We start from the raw sequence: 25,881 nt of genomic DNA on the forward strand, positions 1-25,881 counted from the left end.
GACAAACGCAGTTGTTCTCGTGCGTTTATGGAAGTTTTGTCCTTTACGTATCAATGACGTTAATTCACATTTGATAAATTCACACCTATTATCCACCGAAGTCCTGAGAAATTCATGCCAACACCGCGCTAAAATATAAATTTTACTAAGCAAACTCGTGTTTAAAACTGTATACCTACTGAGCCTAATTAGCTTGTGTACTAATCTTCAAAAGGAATGTATATATATATGGATCAAGCCTCAGAATTTTCCGCACATGATAAGCCGAACACGGAAAAGTTCGTTCTCGATTTCCTGTGATGCACTTCTAGATTTCGTTCCATATCTTATGCATAACTGTGCTGCCCGTAGTTAAACTATACGAGGTTGGCCGACGAGGATTTCAGTCTTTCAGTTCAGCTTTCTTGTTACGTCACGGAGATCGAGAAACGTAAACAATCCCGTCATTCCAATGACGGATTGGTTGACTGCATGGTTTGATCGCACTTCGGTGAATAATTAATGCCTGTGACGTCACTGAGTTCAGTGACGTCACAGGCGAACAACAAACTACATCCGCAAAAATGAGCTTCTCACGTGTCAACCTTATACTAGTTCAAACAGGGTGCTGCGAGCAAAGTAGTCATTATGTCTATCATACATAAGATATGGTCCAGTATAAGTGACTGGTCTATTCATAAGACGGGAAGAAGAAGGGTAACTATGGAGCCTCATTGGCAAAGATGACCGTGAAATTAATGAAAACTTGCATCAGTTTCCACCTTGACCGACTGGTACAAGTACAACAGGTTAACGTGGTAATGGCGATAATGAAGACACAGCGAACTCCGTCTAGTCAGACGGCGTCCTACTGTACTGTCAAATCACCAATTTTTATAATCAGATCTATTTAAATTACCTCTTCTACTCAATATTTAAGCCAATATCCAACGGTATGACAATGCTGGTATCCATGATACATTACTGGTCTACTTATAGGAGTCAAAAACGAACTTGAGGATGCGTCTAAAAAAAGTCTCTGCTTTTATACTATGTCAGACACTTTAGTCTTAGGCTAAGATCGCCACGACGCCATGATATAATGCAACAGTTCCTAATCTCGCCGTTTTTCATAACTACGCTGTAATAGTCAGACTATGAGATAGTGAAATACAGATTTAGGCGTGTTTAGGCAGTGAAAAAATACTTTAAAGCTTTCTGAATGTAAATGGAAAATTTATGAATTAGATTTGGTTAAAAATAGAAATAGGTTTTGTGGGGCGGCAACTATAGTTGGTGACTTAAGGCCGGTCAACACGCTCAGTTTTACACAACGATTTGTCTGCACCGTTCTCCGATTCAATTTGTGCTCAGTTTCAATGATTTTGACGACAATGGCGGACCTTCGGTAATGTTCTCCGGACGAAAATTTATTGTTCTGGACGAAAGTTTTTCTTGTTTTCAAATTGCGAGTAAAATCCAAGGACTATAGTAACAGGGACAAAAAAGTGGAGACATGCGAGAGCTTAGTAGAAAAATTCAAAGGAATCGATGGAAGCGCAAACAGAGAATCAGCAGTAAAAAAAATTATTTGAGGAGTATTTACCGTAAACAATTGGGAAAAAATTAATAAATCGATTACATTTAGGGCTGGAGAGATAACATCTATACAAGCCATCTCTCCGGTATTTTTATTCCTCGCATTTCCGAAATGATACAATCTTTGTTTTTAACAAGGCACAATGCCAAAATTAACCAAAATACTGCCTCCTCCATGACGAGATCGCGCAAAACTGAGCAAACTACACAAATAAGTCGGCACCGTGTGGACGCTCTAAAAATTGCAACGATTTCATTCCGACTTGAAACTGCGCAGACAAATCGTTGTGTAAAACTGAGCATGCATGTGGACCGGCCTTAATGCCGTTAATCCCGTAATGGCATTGAAGGTAACAGTTACAGCACCAACAAATATTTAACTAAATCATCTCAACAATTGGAACCATGTTATTATTTACTGTATAGCAAATTCTTACAGTAAAAATATCACATGTGTACACTTTTAACATTCAATACATGAGAACATGTTAACTATTTTTAAGCAAACTACCGGCATTCCACATGGCCTACTTACAAATTCTCCTCGATTGTTGAGCAGATCCCACTTCACAAAAGCTTCGATGGCATGTTTGTACATAGCAACTGAAATCACTAGTAATTCACTATTTGCACTTCCAACTCAAATGAACACGGTCCGAATTTTCGCACCAGCCCCGGCAACGTCACTTGATGAAATGGCTGGCAGAGAACAAGACTAAAAAATTGAGTCACGCGTGAAACGGAAATAATTTTAGTGAAAATTTACTAATAATTTCTTCCGTACTATTTATTAGGCAAGTTCCTCTAAGCTTTAGGTAGGTTATCAATATCGGTTACTTTTTTAAACAAAATTAATGGAATACAAGCTTTCAAATTGAAAAATGTCAAATTTGAAGCCTAGAACAAAACGATTTAGACATTTTTTCTTCAAATTCGCCATGAGGCTAACGCATATCGCACTCAATACACTGAATACCGTTCAATTAAATTTCGTACAATAATTTTTAGAAATTTTCATTTTGACGTCGTTCAGCCTCAAATGGTTTTAATTTCCATTCTATTCTAATTCATAAAGAACTCAGTGACCTGAAACCATCCTCATATTCAACAATGTTGAATGTACGTAAGAAATTGTTCTCTGTCAATGCTCTCTAGTCAAAAATACGCTAAAAAGATTGATTGTTAGCATCAAAAGAAGGTCTAATGGTATAATTCATAAATTAAACGATCATTGTACCATTCGACCATTACCAATAAATGATCACTTTGGTTAATGTGTTATTTTTGAGATGGTTGATAAAGTATTGAATTTAACGAAGTATGGTAAAATTCATGTCGTGAATACGTGGATATAAGTTCAGAATGCCCATGCATTCGTTCCGTATAACTAACACCACTCAACTTATCCGGCCTCCCACTATGTGACTATGAGGTCATTCGGGCTGAACTTCTTTCCTGACGACATCGACTCTACATTAATTATCCTGCTGAATGGTCTTGGTGAGACGTTCGATTACGTTTCAATGATTATAATATAAGCTCCAAATCAATAATTGATAAAATATTCTTGATGATAAAAAGAACTTGCATGTAAGAGGATCGATTGCATCGCTTTAGCCTTCTGCTGCCGCGCGTTTAATTCATGCTCATAAAGTCGCTGCAGTTACACTTCCACTTTGTGGGACACTCACACCATGGGTCGAACGAATGAAAAAATGCAAACGTTTTTTCTTCTTTTCTAGCTAAACGGAAGAAGCTTAGAATCGAGTCGTCGGACGCCATATATATTGTCCTTATTTACACACGTAATTCAAGTACTACGTGGTGGGTACGCACTTGAAATGAAGCAGTGTATTTAACTTTCAATGCTTGTGATATTGGATCGTCGGAAGCTCCATCAGCTGAAAAGAAATTATGCACGAAAATTTTAGACTGCATTCGGTTTAGTAAAAAAACAGTCATTGCATTGTAAACGATGACACGCTATGTAGGAGTTTTGCGTGAGATTACAATACTTCCTATGTCAAGAAATTATTTTTAAGAAAATGAAAGAGAATATTAGCAGAAAATGTATTTAAAATAATATTCACAACAATGACATTCGCAGACAAGCTAAAATGAGCTTGCATGAAAGCAAATTCATTCATACCCATCACATAATTAGCTACAAGGCAAATTGAGGCTAGGCCAGTTTACTTCACTTCCATGACCGCAATGTGGGTAAGAACATGTTGTTGAAAAAATTGGATTGTTCAAATGAGCTGCGTAATTGAGATTTCTCCAACATTTCATAACTCGAGTCACATAAGAGACAGCATCTTACAATTTAAGGAAAAGATCCACACGAAATTCTGCGGCGTTCTTCTACTGTTAGGTTGTGAACAGATAACATAAAATATTCGAGATGTATCACAAACTAACGTCCAAATAATAGGGATCATATCCGGGTATGTACATTTCGAATCGTAAAGCAAAGATTCGGGCATCGTGCATTAGCGGGCGTTCAGTTGAACAAAATTGAACGTGTCATTTCTACCTGTAGATGTAGACCCAAGCAACGGGTTCATTCCAACCACAAACGTGGGAAAACATTATCTACAGTTGCATTATATATTTTTCCCTGTCATAACGGTTTATAAAGCGTTTTATTGCCAAACCGGTGAAGAATTTCGACTTCGATCTAAAACCTGATATCCTATTCTTATAACAACAATTCTTGACACTCACCAGCCTAGAAGAACCAAGTATGATGTAAGATTCTTTTCACTGAATGACATCAGCATCTAGCTCATTAGAGGCAGCTGCTTGAAGGGTTCTACATTACATTTAACGACGAAATTAACGCAAAGATTCGTGACGAGGCACATAAAAACGCTCTAGGTTAGTTAGATCGGCATTTACAGAATAACACGGCTATTCATTTAGGTCCACTTTGAAATACCAAACCAAATGAACGTGAGTAATTATACTCTACTCAATTTTACTTTTCGTGCCGAGAAAACGGATTATTGAAGGAAATAATTGAAGTAAGCATTCACCTTTCACACTGCGACAAGAGATTCTTGAAGTTAACAAGGCAAGAATAAAATGACACATTCACCCTTCACACTGCAGAAACTTCGTAATAAAAAAGGTACAATTGACTTAGTAGATCTTGAGTCGCATCGACGACTCAACAACAAGTCGTCTGAACGCTTGCGTGACTTCCACGACAATAGCATCTTCTTCAGCAAACTTGTTGACGTGACTTGCCGCCCTGTTGTCCGAGCTCTGTGCCGCCTCAGCCTTCAGTTCAGTTTCCCCGAGTTTCTCCTGTTTGTTCTCTGCACCAAATGCAGGTAAACCGTCGCTGGATGCTCCTGCTCCATCTACACCATCGGACGCGCACGCGCCTGAACACAAGATAATTTAGAAGAATTATTTCCTAGTAGTGCAATTCTATTCGTCGAAGCCGCAGGCACCTGAACACAATTTACAACACAATTGATGAGAAACCAATTTACCGTACATGAATTATTTTCTGTTAAATACTAAGCTACTCTGAATTCCGGCAAAAAGTGGTACGTATCCAATCAGTTATTTACTGGGAAATTCGAATCTACTGATCGAAGCCGCAAAACGCCGCAACACGAGGCAATTTATAATTACTTCCTGTTGAATTCGACGCTACTATATTAAATCCAGCAAGTACTCATTTCTAGTTTTCATGCACGATTAAGTCGATTATTCCCTAGAGTGAAGTTAAACATTAATAACTACGTCAAGGGGACAGAGAGATAATTCAAGGCGCACTTGAACAACGAGAGAGATTAACTTAGGTAACATTGAGGTTAAATCCAGAGTACGTTGTTGTATTATTGAAATAATAAAACATCCCAAGTTGCGAATTCCGTTCGGTCTCAATTTTGTTACTCGTTTTATCTTGTACTATTGGGGGAAATTAAATTTGGACAACGGTGTCCGTCTAACCTCTTGCACAGTCACTCAAGTTCCAGACCTTCACGAATAGCGTTGAGAAGTGTCAATATATCAATTAACATAATTGGTGAACTGCGTAGTGACGCACATGTGAGACATTCACGTTGCCGAAGTGAAGCACAAATCGTAATTGAATTTATTTCTCTCAATACCGCACCATAGAGCAGAGGTGCAGGTGCCGGCAGGATAGCAGCGTGCGCGCGCGTGAGTCTGGCGCCCGTACAGAGCAGCTGCGTCACGTCCTGCAGGAGGCAGGGGAACACCCGCCCCAGCGTCACCAGGGGCACCAGCGAGCCTCTCACCAGCAGCACTCGGTCCTCACACGCCAGCACTGCAACACACGCAGCGTCAGAGTGTTGCAACACACGCAGCATTAGACTGTGGACTCTGTGGTGCACAGCACTGCAACACACGCAGCATTAGAGTGTGGTGCACAGCACTGCAACACACGCAGCATTAGAGTGTGGTGCACAGCACTGCAACACACACTGCGGTACAAAATAGGGCAGAAGTAACGCAATTTTTTTCACCAAGCTAACCAATTTAACAAGCCACAATGAGCATATTACCCCGTTCAAAATTTTACCCCCAGTTCACGAACCCACTAAAAAAGATTCTATTTGATTGTACAAACTTAATGAAAAAGGCACCTCTGTACAAGTTCCTTTCACAAACAAATAATATTTCACCTCCGATGTGTGTTGTAACTGGGACCAGACATCTGGGACCAGACATCGGTCACATGTCATGGTCACACGACTTCTGGGACCAGACATCGAGTTTCATTTTACAAGCAAATAATATATCACCTCCGATGAGTGTTGTGACGACATTGACAGCAAGCCTGGCGATGCTAAGGGTGGACGGCATGGCGTTCTGTAGAGCAAGTTGGGCGGTGAGATGCAGCGTGAAGAGCTGCAGCTGCACGCTGCATCGCTGCCGGTGTTGCTGCTGTGGCAGCTGTAGCAGTTCAGGAATCCAGTTGAGGCCAACAGCCACGTGCATAGATGGCACGCCTTGCACTACAGGACCAATTAGCTCACGTGGGTAGCCCTGGAAAGTGAAGGTAATTGTGAGATGCGATGTCAGACATATACAGTGCGCAGTCAAAGAACCGTAGTAACAAAACTCGCTCAAGTAAATGTATCGGTTGAAGTAGGCATCGGCCGATTTCATGTCCGTAACTGCGGGGTTTAGCTTGAAATGCCGTCAGTGATTGCCTGCTGAATTACGAACCATTTTTGATAGTACGGCCCACAAGATGGATGAGTGCATGCCAAACCCCCTGCACTACAAGATCAAGCAGCTCACGCAGATAGCCCAAGAAATTGTCACGTGATGATTCCGAGGCCTAAATAAATAATTGTACGTTTTAACTAAACAGGAAACGCATGAGGATAACTTTATGGTGAAAAATCGTACATTAACTCAAATGTAAAACAATGCCAAGAAAACAACATTTTCATTAAAATATGCTTTTGCCTAGACATTGCTTGCCATTACATATTGAGACTGGATGTGCGAAATATGTAATGTGCAGTGCAGCTCAATTGCTGATGAACTTGCGCGACTACGTAGCTCTTTTATTCAATTCTTTTTTTATTAAATTGAGCTTTCTTTCCGTGAGTTAAGTGACCGAATTGCTGATCTGATGAGCAGTTGAAAAACAGTGCTAAATGTATGCCATTAATATGGCTAGTATCTGTTATTTGTATCAAAAACTAACATTGGCTCTTTAGCCCAACGTGTGACAGTAATGCCTGGATCAACAAGGCCCTCGTCGCATGCTTGTAGCCAAGGCAGATGATTTTTGTTTGCGATTCCGGAGGCTTCAGGCTCCCAAATGGGACCGTATTTTCGAAGTATATTTAGATTAAAGATGAAAATCAAAGATACCATCGTATTTTACGTACCTCAATGAGGAGCATAAGTCATGGCAAGTCATTCATTGCGTGTGCATTAGGATGATATAGAGTACTTGCTACCATGCATTTGTCAGGACATGTGCAGGACTGAGGTACTGGGAAGTGTACGAGCTTAGCAAGTGTCGTGTCTTAGATAAAGGCTTGATGTAAGACTATGTTACCTGGAAGTGTACGAGCTTGGCCAGTGTCGTGTCTTTGATAAAGGCTTGATGCAGATAACTGAAGACCACGGACTGAACCTCCTGCAGCGCCAGCAACGACCCAGGACTGCTAGGCCCGTCCCCCTGGAAAATAAACCTCGTGGTTACCTCTACGGCTACACACACACATACACACATCACACACCATCCCACATACCTCATACGAAACAAAAAACCCTCTACAAATCCTCTGCTATAGAAAGTTAGTTTCTTTAAGATGTTTGTACGTTATAAGATTGGTACTGTAGGTTTATGTCATTTAGAGAAAATTCATCTTAACAAAATTTCGTTCCAAAATAAAATTTACATCAAACTTAGAAACAGCAGGTAAATAGGGCTTCTTTGTTAAATGAGAGTTCAAAAGATTCCATCTTTTTGAAGACCGAAAAAACTGACTATACATTATTAATAAAACCCATTCTCTGGTCTTAATCAAACTTGTCGAAATTACCAGAAAACACTATACGTTGCAATTGCAATCGTTTTGCTAAGTATATTCACTAGTAGACCCATTTTGTTTTGTTAAGTATATAGGTTTACGAGTAGAGCCATTTATGTAAACAATTTAGTTACCTGGCTGGCGTCAGGAAGAATAGACTCGAGCAGGATCTGGACGGCGGCGCTCTCCTGCGTGAGGATGAGGGCGTTGCGTAGCTTGTCGCGCTCCTCTTCAAAGGGCGCGACCAGGGCGAGTGATCCCCCTGCTGCAGCTGCTGCTGCCGCTTCTGCAGCTGCAGCAGCTGTGCTCAGCTGATGTTGTGCCAGGAACGTGCGGGATGACAGGAGGTAAACTCGCAACACATACTCCACCAGCTGCAGTAGCGGCGCCCGTCTGTCATAACACACATCAATTTTACAGCAAAAATATATATATATATATAACTCAGTGCTCTTTGCAGTGAGTGACAGGGAGAGCATTTTCTCGTCGACGAAAACGTGAAGTCACGGACGGACAGACAGACAGACGGACGGACATGACGAGCACAACAGTGAATTTATTCCATAAATGAGAAAATGCGCTAAAAACAATGAAATTTAAGTATATTTTCATTGGAAACGATTTGGAAACGCTTCTTTTCACTTCAAAGTTCAAGGATACAAAGATAACCAATTCGTAAAACTACAGTTTATAACGTAGCTACTAAAACTAAATTTGACGTTTAGAATTTAAAGTAACGGGAACATTCCTTCAATCAATTTCGAACGTTTATCAACAATACAGGCTTTTTTAACACGTTGACTACGTATTGGTACATATGCGTACCAAAAAATGTTTTTCTCCAGGAGGTAGTGGTACATAATTCAGGTTGCCTAAAATCGGCCAAATCCGAGAACAAAAAAGGCCAAAAAAGGCCGATAATTCAATATATATTTTCCTAAAATTGGCCAAATCCGAGAACAAAAAAGGCCAAAAAAGGCCGATAATTCAATATGTACTAGTTTATTTGTAGGTTCCGCTATAAAAATTCCATTTATTTTCTTTTAACAGTGTTTAAAATTTAACTAGGAAGTACCCCTATCATAAATTTTAGCCGGCCAACGCAATTGAGAAAAACGAAATCACGGAATTTGTCCGGAAAAAATGACCGTCTGGCAACCCTGCTTAAAAAAAGTACAAAAAATGAAATAATAGTACAAGATGAAGCAATCGTAGTCAACGTGTTAAAACATGGTTTCAGTTTTGAAAAATTCATAGATTCCTTGATCTTCAAGTCGGAAGCAGCCGGAATGGTATACTTAAATTTTACAATCACTTTCTGCCACCGAGACGCCGCAATGTTGTGCGTGTATATATGCCCCCGGCTGAATGAGGCGGCTACGCAAGATTTCCACTACGATAAATCCTACCTATAGGCTCTGACCGCCCGCACGAAACTCTTACATCAGGGACCGTTCAACCAAAAATAGTTACAAGATCGTAACTCCGTCAGTCAACGACTGATGGCTTTCCGAGCTAAACCCACCAATCACAGTCAAGAAATCGGCAGTTAAGTGTACTATGTACACGTAACTAACCTAGCGTAACACGTTACGCTATGTGTACTGATGCCGCTATGTGTACTTAGGCTGCAACATGTATAAAGCGAGTTTCAATCGTACGGCCAAAGGACTCGGAAATAAATACCCATTTGCAAAACATAATAACGGACCTGTAGACCCTAGGATCACATCGCAGGACATTGAGAGGGTCTAGGACCAGGTCGTCTTCAGTGAGCGGTCGACGTCGACCGCCAGGAGGATGCGGGACAGCGCGCAGCCCTTCCACCGTCATGGCCCACAGCCTTCTGGGGTACATGGCGTTGAGTCGCCGCCATACCAACACGTAGTGATCTGTACATAAATATTTATACATAAATACATAATTTATAGCATTTATTGGGCCGTAGGTCTGTCGCCGATTCTTAACTTCGTAGAACATAACCAGCATGTTGTCTCAAACACGCAACGCACTGCTACAATTCTGCTGTGCTTAACCGCCCGGCCTCCTCGCCGATTCTGACCAGAAACTGGCGCACAGAGCTGGGATCAAACCCGCGCCTATCTGCTCCACTCCTGGTATTCTGAACTGTAACCATAGATAATGTTATTTCCAGTGTAAATAATATTATTACTAATATAAAACTTACTTGTGTCATGTTGTCACAGTAGGGACATTTGAGGAAAAATAGGTGGCACAAATATGTGATGAAATAGGGACCTAAGTTACACTAGGTACCTAGAGCGGGCGTAGCACTGATACGCAGGTTTGTGGGGTAAAACTGCGTCAGGATGAAATACATGAGGGCAAAACTGCGTCGTTATTTGGAAAAAGTCTCGTTCATTTTTCAGAGTATACCTTATTATTGATCAAGGATAATAGCATTCCTTTTTAATGGAAATTTGCTTTTATTACGTCCTTTAAGTATTTGACTCACCTAAAGGATGAGCAGCAAAGATCGATACTGAATGTACAAGTAACTATCAATTACTTTATTTTTCCTCTTTTCTGCCTTACCATGGTCAATATAACTTCCGATAACAGCATTTCTCAGTGAAATTCAGGAAAAGTTAATTTATGCAATTAATGCATTGGTAAAATTCTGCAAAATCCACATTATAGCCGAGCTCAGTAACAACTACTCGAGTAATACCGAGTCATTGTTAATCACTATTGTTAATAGTGATTGCTAATAATAATGTTAATGGTAATCAATAATTAATATATCGGGCACCAAGCACGGTACGCGGTAGGACTCAATTACCAACTCATGACCCACCGAGCACGGTGCGTGGCACGTCCTCCTCCAGCAGGTAATGCAAGGACGCGGTGAGGGGCGCGGCAGCGACGCTCCACAGGCGCTGTGACGGCAACTGAAGGCAGCGCTGCAGCAGCACCAGCAGCAGCCCTGGTGAACTGCGGCACTCGCTCATGGCTGCACGTGGACAATACCTTAGACTTATTGCCTCACATGCGACACAAATTAATAGAACTAATCATTAATAAAACTTATCGCCTCACACGCGACACAAATTAATATAACTAGACATTAATAGAATTTATTGCCTTACATGCGACAAATAACAAAACTAATAATTAATAAAATAATTGCCTCACACGCGACACGAGGTGAAATAGTAGCTATAAGCGCAGCACAATTCAATATACGATATTAGAGTGACCTCAAAATTAGCAGACAATATTGCATCGCGTTATAAACGTTATATGGACTACGTTATTTGCGAGAGCCTGAGAGGTAGATTTTGCAGCAAAAAAATCATTATTTTATACAGCCCTCTGAAGGGATCCAATGCTTTAACTTATTGCTTCTCTATGTACACTGCAATAAGACCCACCTCTCTGCAGGGAGCTCGGTGTGAGGGGCGTACGAGGGGAAAGCAGCGAGGGTGGCGCGACTGGTGGCTTGTAGAGCCAGTCCTCCACCAGACACAGCTGAGGGTAGTGGTGAGCCAGCAGTCTGATCAGAGCGCTGTACAAACCTGCAAAACAAACAAAATAACTCATTCTGAAGACAATTAGAACGGCCATTTTGCTAACAATTAAAACCATTCGTTTTGAAACAATTAGAACCGTCTATTTTGATAACAATTAAAAAACCACTTGTTTGAAACAATTAGAACCGTCCATTTTATAACAATTTAAACCACTTGTTTGAAACAATTAGAACAAGCCATTTTGATAACAATTAAAGCCATTCATTTTGAAACAATTAGAACCAGCCATTTAGATAACAATTAAAGCCACTCGCCTTGTAACAATTAGAACCGGCCATTTACATAACAATTGAAGCCAATAATTAAAACTATTAGTTTTCAAACAATTAGAATCAGACATTTTGATGAGAATTAAAACCACTAGTTTCGAAACAATTAAAACTAACCATTCTTGAAACAATTCAAACAAGTCAATCATGTTGAGTAATTAAATTCCGAGATTACCCAAGGAAACATCAAAATAAATATCGCTTTCTTTGTCAAGTAATCACAATGTAAGGACCAGAAACTGCAATAATTCTTAACTCACAAACGGCAGACTGAAAATGGGTACCCACTAGAAAAATCTTATGAAATCAAATATCACCTCAGAGTAGATTAAATATTGCTAACTTATTCTATTTACATATTCAATATGACCGGTAAATTTTCTTCAATGAAATCAATCTGTTAACTTTTATTTTAAAATGTGAAAAAGTTATTTTTGATCATTACAGTGATTATAGGTATATCCTGTTCATTAGCGTATCAAAAAAATCTCTATGATCTCTATTATATTGACATGACAGATACTAATTTTTCATTGATTTTATTGGTGATGATTCCACACACATCACAGCTCCTTTGAGGGCGACGGAAACGAACAGGTTTTATAACTTGATATTAATTTATTTTAACGCGTTGACTCCGAAGTGTTACATATGCGTACCACGAAATGTATTTCTTCAGGACGTAGTGATACATAATTCAGGTTGCCTAAAAGCGGCCAAATCCGAGAACAAAAAAGGCCAAAAAAGGCCGATAACTCAATATATACTAGTTTATTTGTAGGTTCTGCTATAAAAATTGCATTTATTTTCTTTTTGCAGTATTCAAAATTTAATTAGGAAGTACCCCTATCATAAATTTTAGCCGGCCAACGAAATTGAGGAAAACTAAATCACGGAATTTGTCCGGAAAAAACGACCGTCTGGCAACCCTGTTTAAAAACAGTACAAAAAATGAAAAAATAGTACAAGATGAAGCAATCGGAGTCAAAGTGTTAATATACTTGATTACTTGTTTTTTTTTTTGCATCCATGAACATCTATCGGAACACGTATGCTTCAACTTATCCTATTGAGGTCAAATAATTGCTCCGAAAATTTTCATGGAAACAAAAGTTAAGTTTTTACACGAACTAGAATGAAATTTCCTTGCTACCTATCAAATTTTACAATAAATTGACTAGTATTATAATATTATTTTATTCTAATAAAATAGAATTGTTATATTAACTAGTAATAATGAATAATTAACTAGTAATAATGAATAATTAACTAGTAATAATGAATAATTAACTAGTAATAATGAATAATTAACTAGTAATAATGAATAATTAACTAGTCATAATGAATAATTAACTAGTAATAATGAAGACGCCGTACCGCCATAAAGAGCTTGGTCGCGTTGAGCCCTGGCGAGGAGGTAGCGGATGGGCAGCTGCGAGAAGAGCGTAGCAGAGTAAGTAACTTGCTGCTGTGGGGCTGTGAGTCGCAGGTCCTCGTACAGCAGCAAGTAGTAAAGTAGTAGCAGTTGAGATGTCAGTACACAGCGCACCTCTACTTTCCTGCAGAAAATAATAGATATAATTTTGTGATCATTTAACATTTGTAATCATTGCTGTGCAAGACACCGTACTATTGTACTCTAATTCCAATGGGATGACAGATGTCAGGGCAGGTATATCGAGAATACATCCAAAGTTTTATTACTGAGGAATGTGGCATCAATCTCGACGAATAATAACGGGTGCTTCTTGTGGCATTAGATGCCAGAATCCAGACCGAATATATCTTGCTCCTTCAACAGCACGCCGAAAAATATTCATGACAAACTGTACTGTAAACGATCAATGAAGCTGATAACTATCATTGTACATTGTACAATAAACATTGTACACTAAACGATCAATGAATCTGATAACAAATTGTACACTAAACGATCAACGAAGCTGGTAACAAATTGTACTGTAAACGATCAACGAAGCAGGTAACAAATTGTACTGTAAACGATCAACGAAGCAGGTAACAAATTGTACTGTAAAACATCCATGAAGCTAAAACTGTCCAAATGTCTCAATTGAGCGTTATGTAACAAGTAGAGGTGACGCTGAAGAGCTCACCCGACTGCCTCGTTGTTGCTGGTGTTCTGATCGTCGACCTCCATGGCCTCCACGACGCCTCTTGCAGCAACATCAGCGAGCCTGCCGTCGGGGGCGCCGCCACCCTGGCGCAGGTACAGACGATGTCCGCCGGTCTGACGCAGACGCGGTCTTGTGCTCCTGCTGCTCGTGGCGCGCTGTTACCGAGCATACATGGAAATTAATACAGAGATATTTATGAGCGGCAGTTGTTGATCACATATTAAACAAGATATTCATTATTGTTCATGAAAAAGAATAAAAATAATCAACGAGGGTATAATTAGACAGGATAATAATAGCCAAGGGTCGATAGTCACTATGCGCAGTTCAATTTACTACAATAAGACACAATGTAAAATTGAATTGTTCACATAAACCTAACGGCCCAGAAAAATACATCAAAATAACACGGATTCCTTTCATTAATGGACTGCAAATAACAATTGCAGAGCTTCACCTTCTGAGTCTCGCTGCTGAAGGAGGAGTAGGTACTTATAACAATTCTGAGTCTCAATTGTTATACTGAGTCTGAGTATAACAATTCTGAGTCACCTTCTGAGTCTCGCTGCTGAAGGAGGAGTACTCAAAGACGGCCAGAATCTCCGTCTCGCTGATGGGGTCGTTGGTGAGGGCGGTTGGATGACCAGGGGCGGGCCCGTCGGTGCCCAGCACGGACCGCACGTAGACCTCCACCAGCGAGGGCAGCACGGGATGCATGGGCGCTCGGCTGTTACATATTTGCCTGCAAAATAGTGGGGAAAAATAAACTAATTAAACCATCTCTCTTCAAGAAAAAAGTAACAAAAGAAATAGTATAAAGCTACAAATTTCAAATTAAAACAAAATATTACAAGTTATCATCATTATTATTATCAATTAAAAAATATTTCTTTTAATAGAAATGAAAGTAAATTAAATAAATGTTTGAATGAGTATGACAGCATATAAGTAGTACATGCCAATGATGGAAAAGTTTTAGGTTTATTTTTTTTTATTCAGCTAGCTGACAGCAATGGTAGTTCCCATCATATATACGGTACCGGTATACTCTACAATACCACGAGTCCATACAATATGCATCAAGAAATTAGAGTTTAAATTTTGACATCTAGATTCAGCCGCTATTTAATTTAATACAAGACTCACCGGTAGATCCAGTTCTTGATGTTGACTCTGTGTCGCGTGAACATGCGGCTCTTGAGGAGGTGGTAGACGCAGTGTACGGGCAGGAAGCCTGGCAAGGCAGCATTCAGGCCGCGAGTAACTGACACCTTGGACGCTATCAACGTTACCACCTGAAATAAACAAATATAGTATTAAAATCAACCGAAAATACTGAAATTCAAAAGGAGATTAATGATGTCATCACCTGGAATCAACTAAGATAATGTTGAATCAACAATATATATTGAAATTAAAAAAGGGGAGTGAAGACTCGCTGACTTAGTAAAGACTCGCTGACTTAGTAAAGACTCGCTGACTTAGTAAAGACTCGCTGACTTAGTAAAGACTCATTGACTCTGTGGAGACCAGCCAATCCAGTACAAAATTAATAAACACCAACCGACTCAGTAAAGAATTAGTAAAGACTAAGCAACTCAGTAAAGAATTAGTAAATACCGTCAAACGAGGTAAAAAAAACGGTTTTGAGCGTTTTTTGTTAATAACTTCTCACCATGAAACATTTCAGAAAAATTTTAGGTTCATTTTATAGCTCTTTGCAAGGGCTATCGAATGGCATCTTCAAAAAATTCCATATGCTATTCGTAAGGTGCCTGACGCAAAATAAAATCGTCCCGATTTACCCCTGGGAACGGGGTAATCCGGGACACTTGCAATAAAAGTTCATTTTAAAATGTTAGAAGAAATGTTTATCCATAACAGATAGTAAAAATGTTGAAGTTTACGCCACTATTTTTAGTTTTACAATATTTTGATTAGTATAGCTGCTACAACATTTCTACAAACTGTGGGACGCGCGTCTAGATTTACCCCGCCCCTCCCTTTTTACCCCGTTTGACGGTACTAACCGACTCAGTAAAGAATTAGTAAAGACTAAGCAACTCAGTGAAGAATTAGTAAATACTAACCGACTCAGTAAAGAATTAGTAAAGACTAAGCGACTAGGTGAAGACTCACTGACTCAGTGAAGGCTCATTAACTCAATAGAGACTCACCGACCCAGTAAAAATTCCACAACTCAGTGAAGACTCATTAACTCCTTAAAGACTCACTGAAGACTCATTAGCTCAGTAAAGACTCACGGACTCACTGAACACTCATTAGCTCAGTAAAGACTCACAGACTCACTGAACACTCATTAGCTCAGTAAAGACTCACAGACTCACTGAAGACTCATTAGCTCAGCAAAGACTCACAGACTCACTGAAGACTCATTAACTCAGCAAAGACTCACAGACTCACTGAAGACTCATTAACTCAGGCAAGACTCACGGACTCAGTAAAGACTCATTGACTCAGTGAAGACTCATTGACTCAGTGAAGACTCACAGACTCAGTAAAGACTCATTGACTCAGTGAAGACTCATTGACTCAGTGAAGACTCATAGACTCAGCAAAGACTCACAGACTCAGTAAAGACTCATTGACTCAGCAAAGACTCACAGGCTCAGTAAAGACTCACAGACTCAGTGAAGACTCATTGACTCAGCAAAGACTCACAGACTCAGTGAAGACTCATTGACTCAGCAAAGACTCACAGACTCAGTAAAAGACTCACAGACTCAGTAAAGACTCACAGACTCAGTAAAGACTCACAGACTCAGTGAAGACTCACAGACTCAGTAAAGACTCACAGACTCAGTGAAGACTCATTGTAGTAGTAGTAGTAGTAGTAGTAAAAGATTTACTAGCGCTTCAGATAGCGAATCTATTTCGCGCCGGAGGTGAGGTCTTCAGCTACGTCAAAGATGTTTGGTCTCTTCCGTCTCCAAGGCTTATAGCCTGATCCATTTTAGGCGCAGGGGCTGGGCGGTAGATTCCCTGCTCATGGAGCGAGGGTNAAGACTCACAGACTCAGTGAAGACTCATTGACTCAGTAAAAGACTCACAGACTCAGCAAAGACTCACAGACTCAGTAAAGACTCACAGACTCAGTGAAGACTCATTAGCTCAGTGAAGACTCATTAGCTCAGTAAAGACTCACAGACTCAGTGAAGACTCATTGACTCAGTGAAGACTCATTGACTCAGTGAAGACTCACAGACTCAGTGAAGACTCACAGACTCAGTAAAGACTCACAGACTCAGTGAAGACTCACAGACTCAGTGAAGACCTCATGCGTGACGATGTGTCTGATGCGGGCAAGGTTGGCAGTCTTGGTGGTGACGCGCATGTTGAGCGCGGCGCTCACCAGCTCCAGGATGGCGCTCAGCTGCCCGACGTGGAAATGAATGGCAACCAGCAGCAGCAGCGCGCCAAAGCTGGACGACCATTCACCTAGAGCTCTGAAAAATACGTCATTAATTAGCGTCTCATCGCACTTTTTATGCAGGAAGCTCTCGAAAATGGTTCACTTAATATTGTTTTATCACAGATTTTATGCCAAAAGCTCAGAAAATAGCTCATTCAACATTGTTTTATCAGACATGGTGTACAAAATTTTCATGAACGAAGAACTACCATGACGCAACCATTTATAATTTACAGGAGAGTATGCATTTGAACTAACACACAATCTTCCCGCAGCCTACGTTGACAGTCAAGAATAAATGAAGTTCAAATTAAAAAAATATCAACCGCATTCAAATGAAAAATTAACATGAACTGTATGTGAACTTAAAAATTGGTACCGATATTTGCCGAAGCAGGAACCGATACTGCTAGATTAGATGAAACGATAACAGAAAAAAATTATGAACAATTTTTCTTCAGTCAATATTATAAAACTAATTTATTGACAAAATTAGTTCAGAAACATGCTGAAATGTGTCAATCAATACCTTTCAACAAGTCATTTATTTATGGTTATTTCAAAAACCAAAATCATAACGATTACTAGAATTTATACCAAACAGAAAATTCATTAGTGCTAACTCCGAGAAAAGTTAGAACCAATGTAAAAACAAGCCACTTGATCCAGTAAATCAACATCAACTACTCATACATTATAGTTTTTTAGAATGCCAAAATCATCAACAGAATTCGTCACGACCAGAAAATGCATCGTATTTCGATTACCAATAAAAAAGATGATTAAAATTAGTCAAGACTATAATATAGATCAATGCTAACCCCGAGAAATGTTTTTCTTCCTGAACAAGTCACTTGATCAATTCAATCAACATCAACTACTCATAAATTCAGGTCATTTCTATTACCAATACTGTAAAGAACATCGTAATTTGTCCCGACAACAATATGCATCGGTGCTAACCCCGAGAAATGTTTTTCCTCCTTAACAAGCCACTTGATCCATTAAATCAACCTCAACTACTCATAAATTCAAGTCATTTCTATTACCAATACTGAAACAACCATCATAATTTGTCCCGACAACAATATGCATCGGTGCTAACCCCGAGAAATGTTTTTCCTCCTTAACAAGCCACTTGATCCATTCAATCAACCTCAACTACTCCTAAATTCAAGTCATTTCTGTTACAAATACTAAAACGACCATCATAATTTGTCCCGACAACAAAATGTTTCGGTGCTAACCCCGAGAAATGTTTTTCTTCCTGGACAAGTTACTTGATCCATTCAATCAATATCAACTACTCATAAATTCAAGTCATTTCTATTACCAATACTGAAACGACCATCATAATTTGTCCCGACAACAATATGCATCGGTGCTAACCCCGAGAAATGTTTTTCCTCCTTAACAAGCCACTTGATCCACTCTGAGGCGCGACGCTCGTTCTCGGCAGCGCTGAGGAGCTGAGGACAGGCGATCAGGACACACAGTCCCGTGCTCACGAAACGCACGCCCGCGGCGCTCACTGGCGGCTGGCATGTCAGCAGCTGCAGCAGCGGCGTCACCTCCTTCTCTTCGTGCAGTCTGGCGACCATTAAAGTTCTTATAGTAAATATATATTAGTAAGACATTCAAACAACGTTACATTTTCTCTTCGTGCAAAGTGGAAGATGAATTTAGGGAATATGAGGAAGAATTTAGGGAATAGGAGGAATAATTTAGGGAATTTTTCGTATTTTTTTGCAATGTTTAGGGAGTAATAGTTAGGGAGTAATGTTTACGGAATAATAACATTCAAATAACGGGATAACTTCTTCTTGCTCAGTTTGAGACTGAATGGAATACTTTAAGATATAATATTAAAATATTCATACAATGTTTCATCTTCTCTTTGTGCAGAGTGTCGAATAAATAGATGCATTTAGGCAAAAATGGTAAACCATTCATACAACATTAATCTATTCTATGTGATCACCGTGACAAACTTGATACCTGGTAAGTTCTTGAAGGCAGCGTGGAGTCTGATAAAATAATATATATTGCGATAACATTCACCCACTCAAGTCAGGCAAGTTCTTGAAGTTGCAGCAGAGTTTGATGAAACAATAAAAGACAGAAAAAAATATAACTCAGTACTCACTGCAGTGAGTGACAGAGAGCGCATTTTCTCGTCGACGAAAACTTTAGGTCACGGACGGACAGACAGACAGACAGACATAGCGAGCACAATAGTGCATTTTTTCCATAAATGCGAAAATGCGCTAAAAATACACAATAAAACATGAAGATAAGTGTCCCTCACTTGAGACCAGGCAAGTTCTTGAGTGCGGTGTAGAGTCTGAGGAGGGCGGTGGCTGGGATGACTTGAGAGGCAGGCAGGAGATGCGTGGTGCGGAACAGCAGCAGCGCGCACAGCCGCTCGCTCAGCTCACAGCGCAGGGAAGATAGTCCGCATGGCTCGTCCCAGGCACGCTATCACAATATAATTTATTAATTAGTGCTCCACTACCATGTTATGCATATTTTATAAATTTAATTCATATAATATTATGATTTAGCTGGAAATGAGTTACCTATGCATAATCTTTCATAGGGGCATGAATTACTAAAATGTCAGGATTCAAGATGAAGGGATTCGCAACAACGTGTTTCTTAAATTGAATGCATTATTTAACCTGGCAACGCCATGGTTAACCTGCTAGTAATTGATAAAAGTTCTTCTGTATAACTTGCTACTCTGTATCACTAACCTTATGAGCAGACTTGACGTATGCAGCAAACCAGGCTCGCTGGTGCTGATCTGGAGAAAGCAGGAGCCCTGACACGAAGCTCACAACGTCTCCTACGTCAGTGCCTTCACAGCACAACGAACCATCTGAGGGACAATGAGAGGTTCACTATACATTTGATAATCTAGCAAAAAATAAATAAATTAAAAATAGTGAAAATAATTTGAAGAAACAAGAATGATCCGCCTGAGGAGCACTTAGAAGTATGAACCCTTAGATTGGTAACCCTACACTTAGATTGGTTCCTAGATTGATTGATTGATAGACATTGAGGTTGGTAGGTACCCCTAAGGATTACATAGGATCACCTATCAAAATAACAATATCAGAACTATGGTATTGTTCTGAAACCAATAAAAAGGAATTTGTTTTCAAGCATCATGAAGGAGGAATGCCAAAAAAAAATTGGGTCAATTGCAAGCATTTGGGGGCTAGCTGGCCCACAGGGTAGTATTACCGGTACTGGCCTGTTAACACCTCCAATATCGAAGAAGATTTGTTTAAAGCATGTGGCATACTTGATACACAACATCCACAGAGCTGTTGTAGTAAACTAGTAAAGTTATGGTATGGTTTTGGTAATACTATAAGGCTAGCAAAAAATGTGAGAAAAAAACATTGCATAAATTTTGAACATTTATTTAATTTTGAACATTTCATATTAAATAATACGGAATTGCTACAACAAATTTTGTATAACTCTCCACACTATTGCTTTGTACAAGCTGCATCATTGGACCATGTCGACCCCATTATAATATTTGAAATGCCCATAGAACTTGTATGGTCTTTGTTAGATGCATTCATTTGAAGTGTTATAGATATGACACGTTTTCAGGGGAATTTAAATGTCTAATTTATAGCTTAACTTGAAAATAATTTAGATGAAGGTTTACATACCACTGTTGGGGGAGGAGAATGCGTTTTTAGCAGCATCAAGAGTCAGGTATAAAGCCAAACCTGGCATTCTGTACAGCTCCACCTGAAAATAAGGTACACCTATAAAAATTGATATCAAATCATCAACAGACTACCTACGTATGTATATAGGTAAAAATAAAACTGATATTTTACCTAGCGTGATCAAAAATAAGGTAGGTACCACAAGGAAACTTTGAATTGAGGAAGCATGGTGTAAAAAATAAACAACTGAAAACATTGTACCAAAATCTAGGTCTATTCCAAAAATGTGATCGGAACAAAGGTACAAAAATTATAAATAACTGGAACCAGTAATAGGTAAGACTTCAATCACTTCATTGCTGAAAATTTTTGAAAGTGTTATTAAATATCTGCAGGAGTTCTGAGACTCCATTTTTTCAGTTGGCAGAACTAGAAAGGAACTTACACAAAGATGCCTTGCATACAGAGCCATGCTGGGGTTCATGAGACATAGAGTTCTGACTGTGCGCTGCCTCATCAGGCCACCCTCTGTGTCCTCATCTTGAGCCTCTCCATTAATAATGATGCTGCTTAAAACTGCAAGAAATTATTCATTGAGGATAGATAAGAACAATTCTATAATGACTAAGCTGTTTAAGATGATTAAGAATTCCAAGCAGCAGTTGCTAGGTATGTAAAAGTAAATGACATTGTATATCATGAGATTTCAAGTCTTACAAAAAAAAAACACTTGGGATGATCAAGCTTATACCCCTTTTGGAACCCTATCTATTTATATTGTTTATATTTACCTTCTTTAAAGTAGTCAGGCTGGTTTGCCACAATTCTGGCAATAAGGTGAGGAGCATTACTAAAATGCAGCAGAGTTTCTGCAAGCTCTCCAGGACTGAGCAGGCCTGGAAGTTCTGACACTCCAATGCTCAAGATATCTGCAACTTCTTCAAAGTAGCATTGATTGTCAAACAGCTCGCACTCCTTGTGATACCATTCATGAGCTGGCCGAGGCTCTTTCAACTGAAAACAAGATGAATGCATCAAAAATTGCATCTTTTATCATTCATATAAATTTAATAATTGCTGCATTTCTGGCCTTTTTTCATATATAAAAGTGTCAAAGGTTCTATCAGAGATCTTCAGTTTTCATTCCCCTGTGCATTTGAACTACGTAGCATTTGATGTACCATTCTTGAATGCTTCAAGACACATAAATTTTTCACAATGATGTAATGCTTATTATTTCCATCCTTGAATTTTTTGCTCATCCAGAATTAAGAAGAAAAAATTCCATCCCTACTTAAAGCCAATTTTTGTTTGCAAAGTATAGGTATACAATATTCAAGTGATGGAATATTTCAAAGAGGAGGAAACCAATCTAAGTACCAGAAAATGGGACTTCTTATAACAAATGATGCAGGAGAGTTAATGTTTCAATCTCCTGGAGACTACTGTCTATATTATTTGGTATACCTACAATAGTATGACAATTTTTTTGCAAAGCATTAATCAACATACCAAGCATTTACTGATAAAAGTAAAACTATTTTATCATCTGCCTCAAATGGCTTGAAGTGTATCCAAAAGCTCATTTAATTGTGTGGCCATTTGATTGCAGAATTATGGGGCAAAATAACAAACACTACGGTGGTATATTATAATGAAAAATGATATGAGAGAGGTATGCAAGTGCATATTATATACTAAGAAACCATTACTTGATAATGTACACTTCTCACCTGTGCCATTACATAGATAATTTCAGAAAGGAGTAGGCGTAGTCTCTTGAGTGGTTCAGAACACTCAAACTCTAAGGCTAGGCCATTGATGAGATTTTGAACAAGAATACTGCCTTCCTGAGCACCTCCAGAATTTAGCCCTCCAGCTTTTTGCCTGAAAAAGTTAGTTTAACTATAAAAAAATTCAAGTATGATTTTTCATATGCACTCTTTTCTACAGAAATTGGCATCTGTATGAAATTAAAATCCAGTTGTGAAGAATTTCACTCAACAAAAAAATGTATTCTTATTTTAAGAAAAACATTATTTCAACAAATATTTTTCATTTTCAATAATATAATATTAACTATTAGGCAGAACTTTTCTAGCCCTTGCTTAATTTCTATCTAAAAACACGAATTATGCATTTTAACTATAATTTTTTATTAAGATATCTTTTAAAACAATATTGGATGGAAGCACTGATTCCAAACTACAAGAATCAATGAATAATGAAATATTTTTGTGTCAAGGATATATAATTTTACACTCTGCAGAGTCTGGCAATTCTGTTGCCAAGTTACCAAATTTTTAGGTCCAAAGTGTTGCTAGTATTGTTGACAATTTGTCCCCAAAACTTCAAAATTTCATGCCAATAATACATGGAAAGAGGTATGTATATTTAAGGAGAAATGAGTTGGCAGGAGCCAAAATCTTCAGAAGAAAAAGATTTTGACGCTGGTCTTGCTAAAGATCTTTAGAAATTTGCTCATTTTCTGCATCCTGGAGTATTAATTTTTGTGAATTTTAAGCAAATATGCCATGTTTTTTTAATTATTACAATAGAAATTATACAAGCACAATAGGCATAAAAAAAGAGCATTCTCATTAACAGGTAGCTTATAGCACATTCTTAGTTTAATTCAAATAAATTAGGCAAAGGTTATAAAAAACGGGTGAAATTGACCATGAGTAGGGGTATTTTTATCTTTTTAAACAGGTGGCTTCTGCCCAATATTTCAAAATGAGATGCAATGATAAATACTAATAGGTGGGATGTAGGATCAAAAACTTATTTATTTTGCCAATCAAATTTCCACTTACCGTAATTGTTGTTCCTTCTTGAAATCAGATTCTAGAGTGGGGAAATCAACTGATAGCAGCGCCACCATCGCATTAACAGTTTCAATGCCAGATAATATTTTAAGGATCGCTTTTCTTGCAGCCGTTGATTCCATGGTATTCTCGATTGGAGCAATGAGACTCATACGCACTAAACATGGCAAAATGGGCCTTATTTCTTCTTCTTTGCACTGTGATAAAGCAACCATGTCAGCCCTTTCAAGTGCTTTAAATACATGAGGCAGAACTGGAGCCGATAGATGTATTTTTTTATGTTTCCCCATACTGAGAATCTGTGAACAGAACAGTGGATACACAAGCAACACCAACCATGGGTGCGCAGCCGTAGACCAGCAAATTAACACTCAAATCAGCCCTGGAGCCAACATCAACCATCTAAATGCTACAGATATTGTCATCCTGGCACCTAAGCAGCTGTAGTCAATTGACCTATCCTCACCACACGAACTTTAAACCAACACTGCTTCAGCACACAAGCTGCTACTCCACATAATTAACGGGCAATACTTTGTTCTCCAATGCTTTATAACCCATATCATCACTTCTTAATTTCTTACACATACTGTTATCCTAAGTGTCCGCTGACCACACTGCATTGCCGCAAATGTGAACTGTACCAAATGGTAAGTCGGTAATGCATCATCACCTTACTTACTCCGCAAGACGTTAACCCCGCGTCACTGTTTCCCTGCCTTACTATCCCCCAGCATCTTCTTCCCCCCACATTTACCCTGACTCTCCACCATTATCGCATGGCTAACTGGAGGCTTATCTCGCAGACCTTTGATGCTTATCCGAATTAGGTTAGGGTTAGGTTAGGTTAGGTTCCATGGTCAGGAAGGTGCAGCGTGTATGCCGGAGGTTTGTTTTGGGATGTACGCCAGTACGCCAGGGAAGAAAGTTGCCAATATGCTTGCTAAAAACAGAAATGTAACCCTCCCCAATGCTGCATGATCGACACAGGCACACGTACTTTACGATTGATGCCTGGCGATCATCACAAACACACGTGCTTTACGATCTATATAGCCGATGCTCAATGATCAACACTGATGCGTGCTCTTTGCGATCAAAGTGGCCAATGCCTAATGATCGACACAAGCGCGCGCGATTTACGATCGTTTTAGCCGATGCCTAATGATCGACACAAGCGCGCGCGATTTACGATCGTTTTAGCCGATGCCCAATGATCAATACTGATGCGCGCTCTTTGCGATCAAAGTGGAAGATGAGTAATGATCGATACAAGCACGCGCGATTTACGATCGGTTTAGCCGATGCCCAATGATCAATACTGATGCGCGCTCTTTGCGATCAAAGTGGAAGATGCCTAATGATCGACACAAGCGCACGCGATTTACGATCGGTTTAGCCAATGCCCAATGATCAACACAGGAGCACGCTCTCTGCGATCAAAAAGGCCAGTGCCTAATGATCAACACAAGCGCACGCGATTTACGATCGTTTTAGCCGATGCCCAATGATCAATACTGATGCGCGCTCTCTGCGATCAAAGTGGCCGATGTCCAATGATCGACACAAGCGCACGCGATTTACGGTCGGTTTAGCCGATGCCCAATGATCAACACTGATGCGCGCTCTCTGCGATCAAAGTGGCCGATGAAGACTGAATTCACTGAAAATTATATTTATTAGGTGTCGATATGATAAGTATTAAGTTTGGCTCACAATGAATCACCGGTTACTTTAGAGAACGCAATTTAACACACGTGCTTTCGCCGTGAACGCAACTGACTTTCTCGTCTACTTATAGGACTCACAAATGAACTTGAAAGAGAGTCTAAAAAACTCTCTGC

At 39.3% G+C, this 25,881-nt stretch overlaps 1 protein-coding gene across 1 annotated transcript; it reads right to left on the reverse strand.

Annotated features, from left to right (window-relative positions):
* Positions 1 to 3,634: 3,634 nt before the first annotated feature.
* LOC108678004 (integrator complex subunit 2) lies at positions 3,635 to 24,351 on the reverse strand. The gene is made up of 21 exons (XM_018166331.2): positions 24,026 to 24,351; positions 22,943 to 23,096; positions 22,001 to 22,223; positions 21,655 to 21,785; positions 21,207 to 21,288; positions 20,268 to 20,392; positions 19,820 to 19,989; positions 18,901 to 19,101; positions 17,359 to 17,545; positions 15,225 to 15,373; positions 14,631 to 14,820; positions 14,058 to 14,233; positions 13,321 to 13,502; positions 11,516 to 11,659; positions 10,939 to 11,094; positions 9,832 to 10,012; positions 8,255 to 8,513; positions 7,643 to 7,765; positions 6,366 to 6,609; positions 5,714 to 5,887; positions 3,635 to 4,970 (listed from the first exon to the last, which is right to left on the reverse strand). The coding sequence occupies exons 1-21, from the start codon at positions 24,325 to 24,327 to the stop codon at positions 4,723 to 4,725; spliced, it is 3,801 nt and encodes a 1,266-aa protein (XP_018021820.1). The 5' UTR covers positions 24,328 to 24,351; the 3' UTR covers positions 3,635 to 4,722.
* Between the last annotated feature and the right edge of the window lie 1,530 nt (positions 24,352 to 25,881).

Source organism: Hyalella azteca, unplaced genomic scaffold, assembly GCF_000764305.2.
Source record: "Hyalella azteca isolate HAZT.00-mixed unplaced genomic scaffold, Hazt_2.0.2 contig5416, whole genome shotgun sequence".
Lineage (NCBI taxonomy): Eukaryota > Metazoa > Arthropoda > Malacostraca > Amphipoda > Hyalellidae > Hyalella > Hyalella azteca.

Bases quoted from the DNA above. Each gene is read 5' to 3' on its own strand.
- LOC108678004 (XM_018166331.2), bottom strand. From the start codon at position 24,327: ATGGGGAAACATAAAAAAATACATCTATCGGCTCCAGTTCTGCCTCAT. The intron at 13,503-14,057 runs GTGAGCTCTTCA...TATTTTCTGCAG, and splicing joins AGCAACAACGAGGCAGTCGG to GAAAGTAGAGGTGCGCTGTG. The intron at 10,013-10,938 runs GTGGGTCATGAG...ATTTATGTACAG, and splicing joins CGTGCCACGCACCGTGCTCG to ATCACTACGTGTTGGTATGG.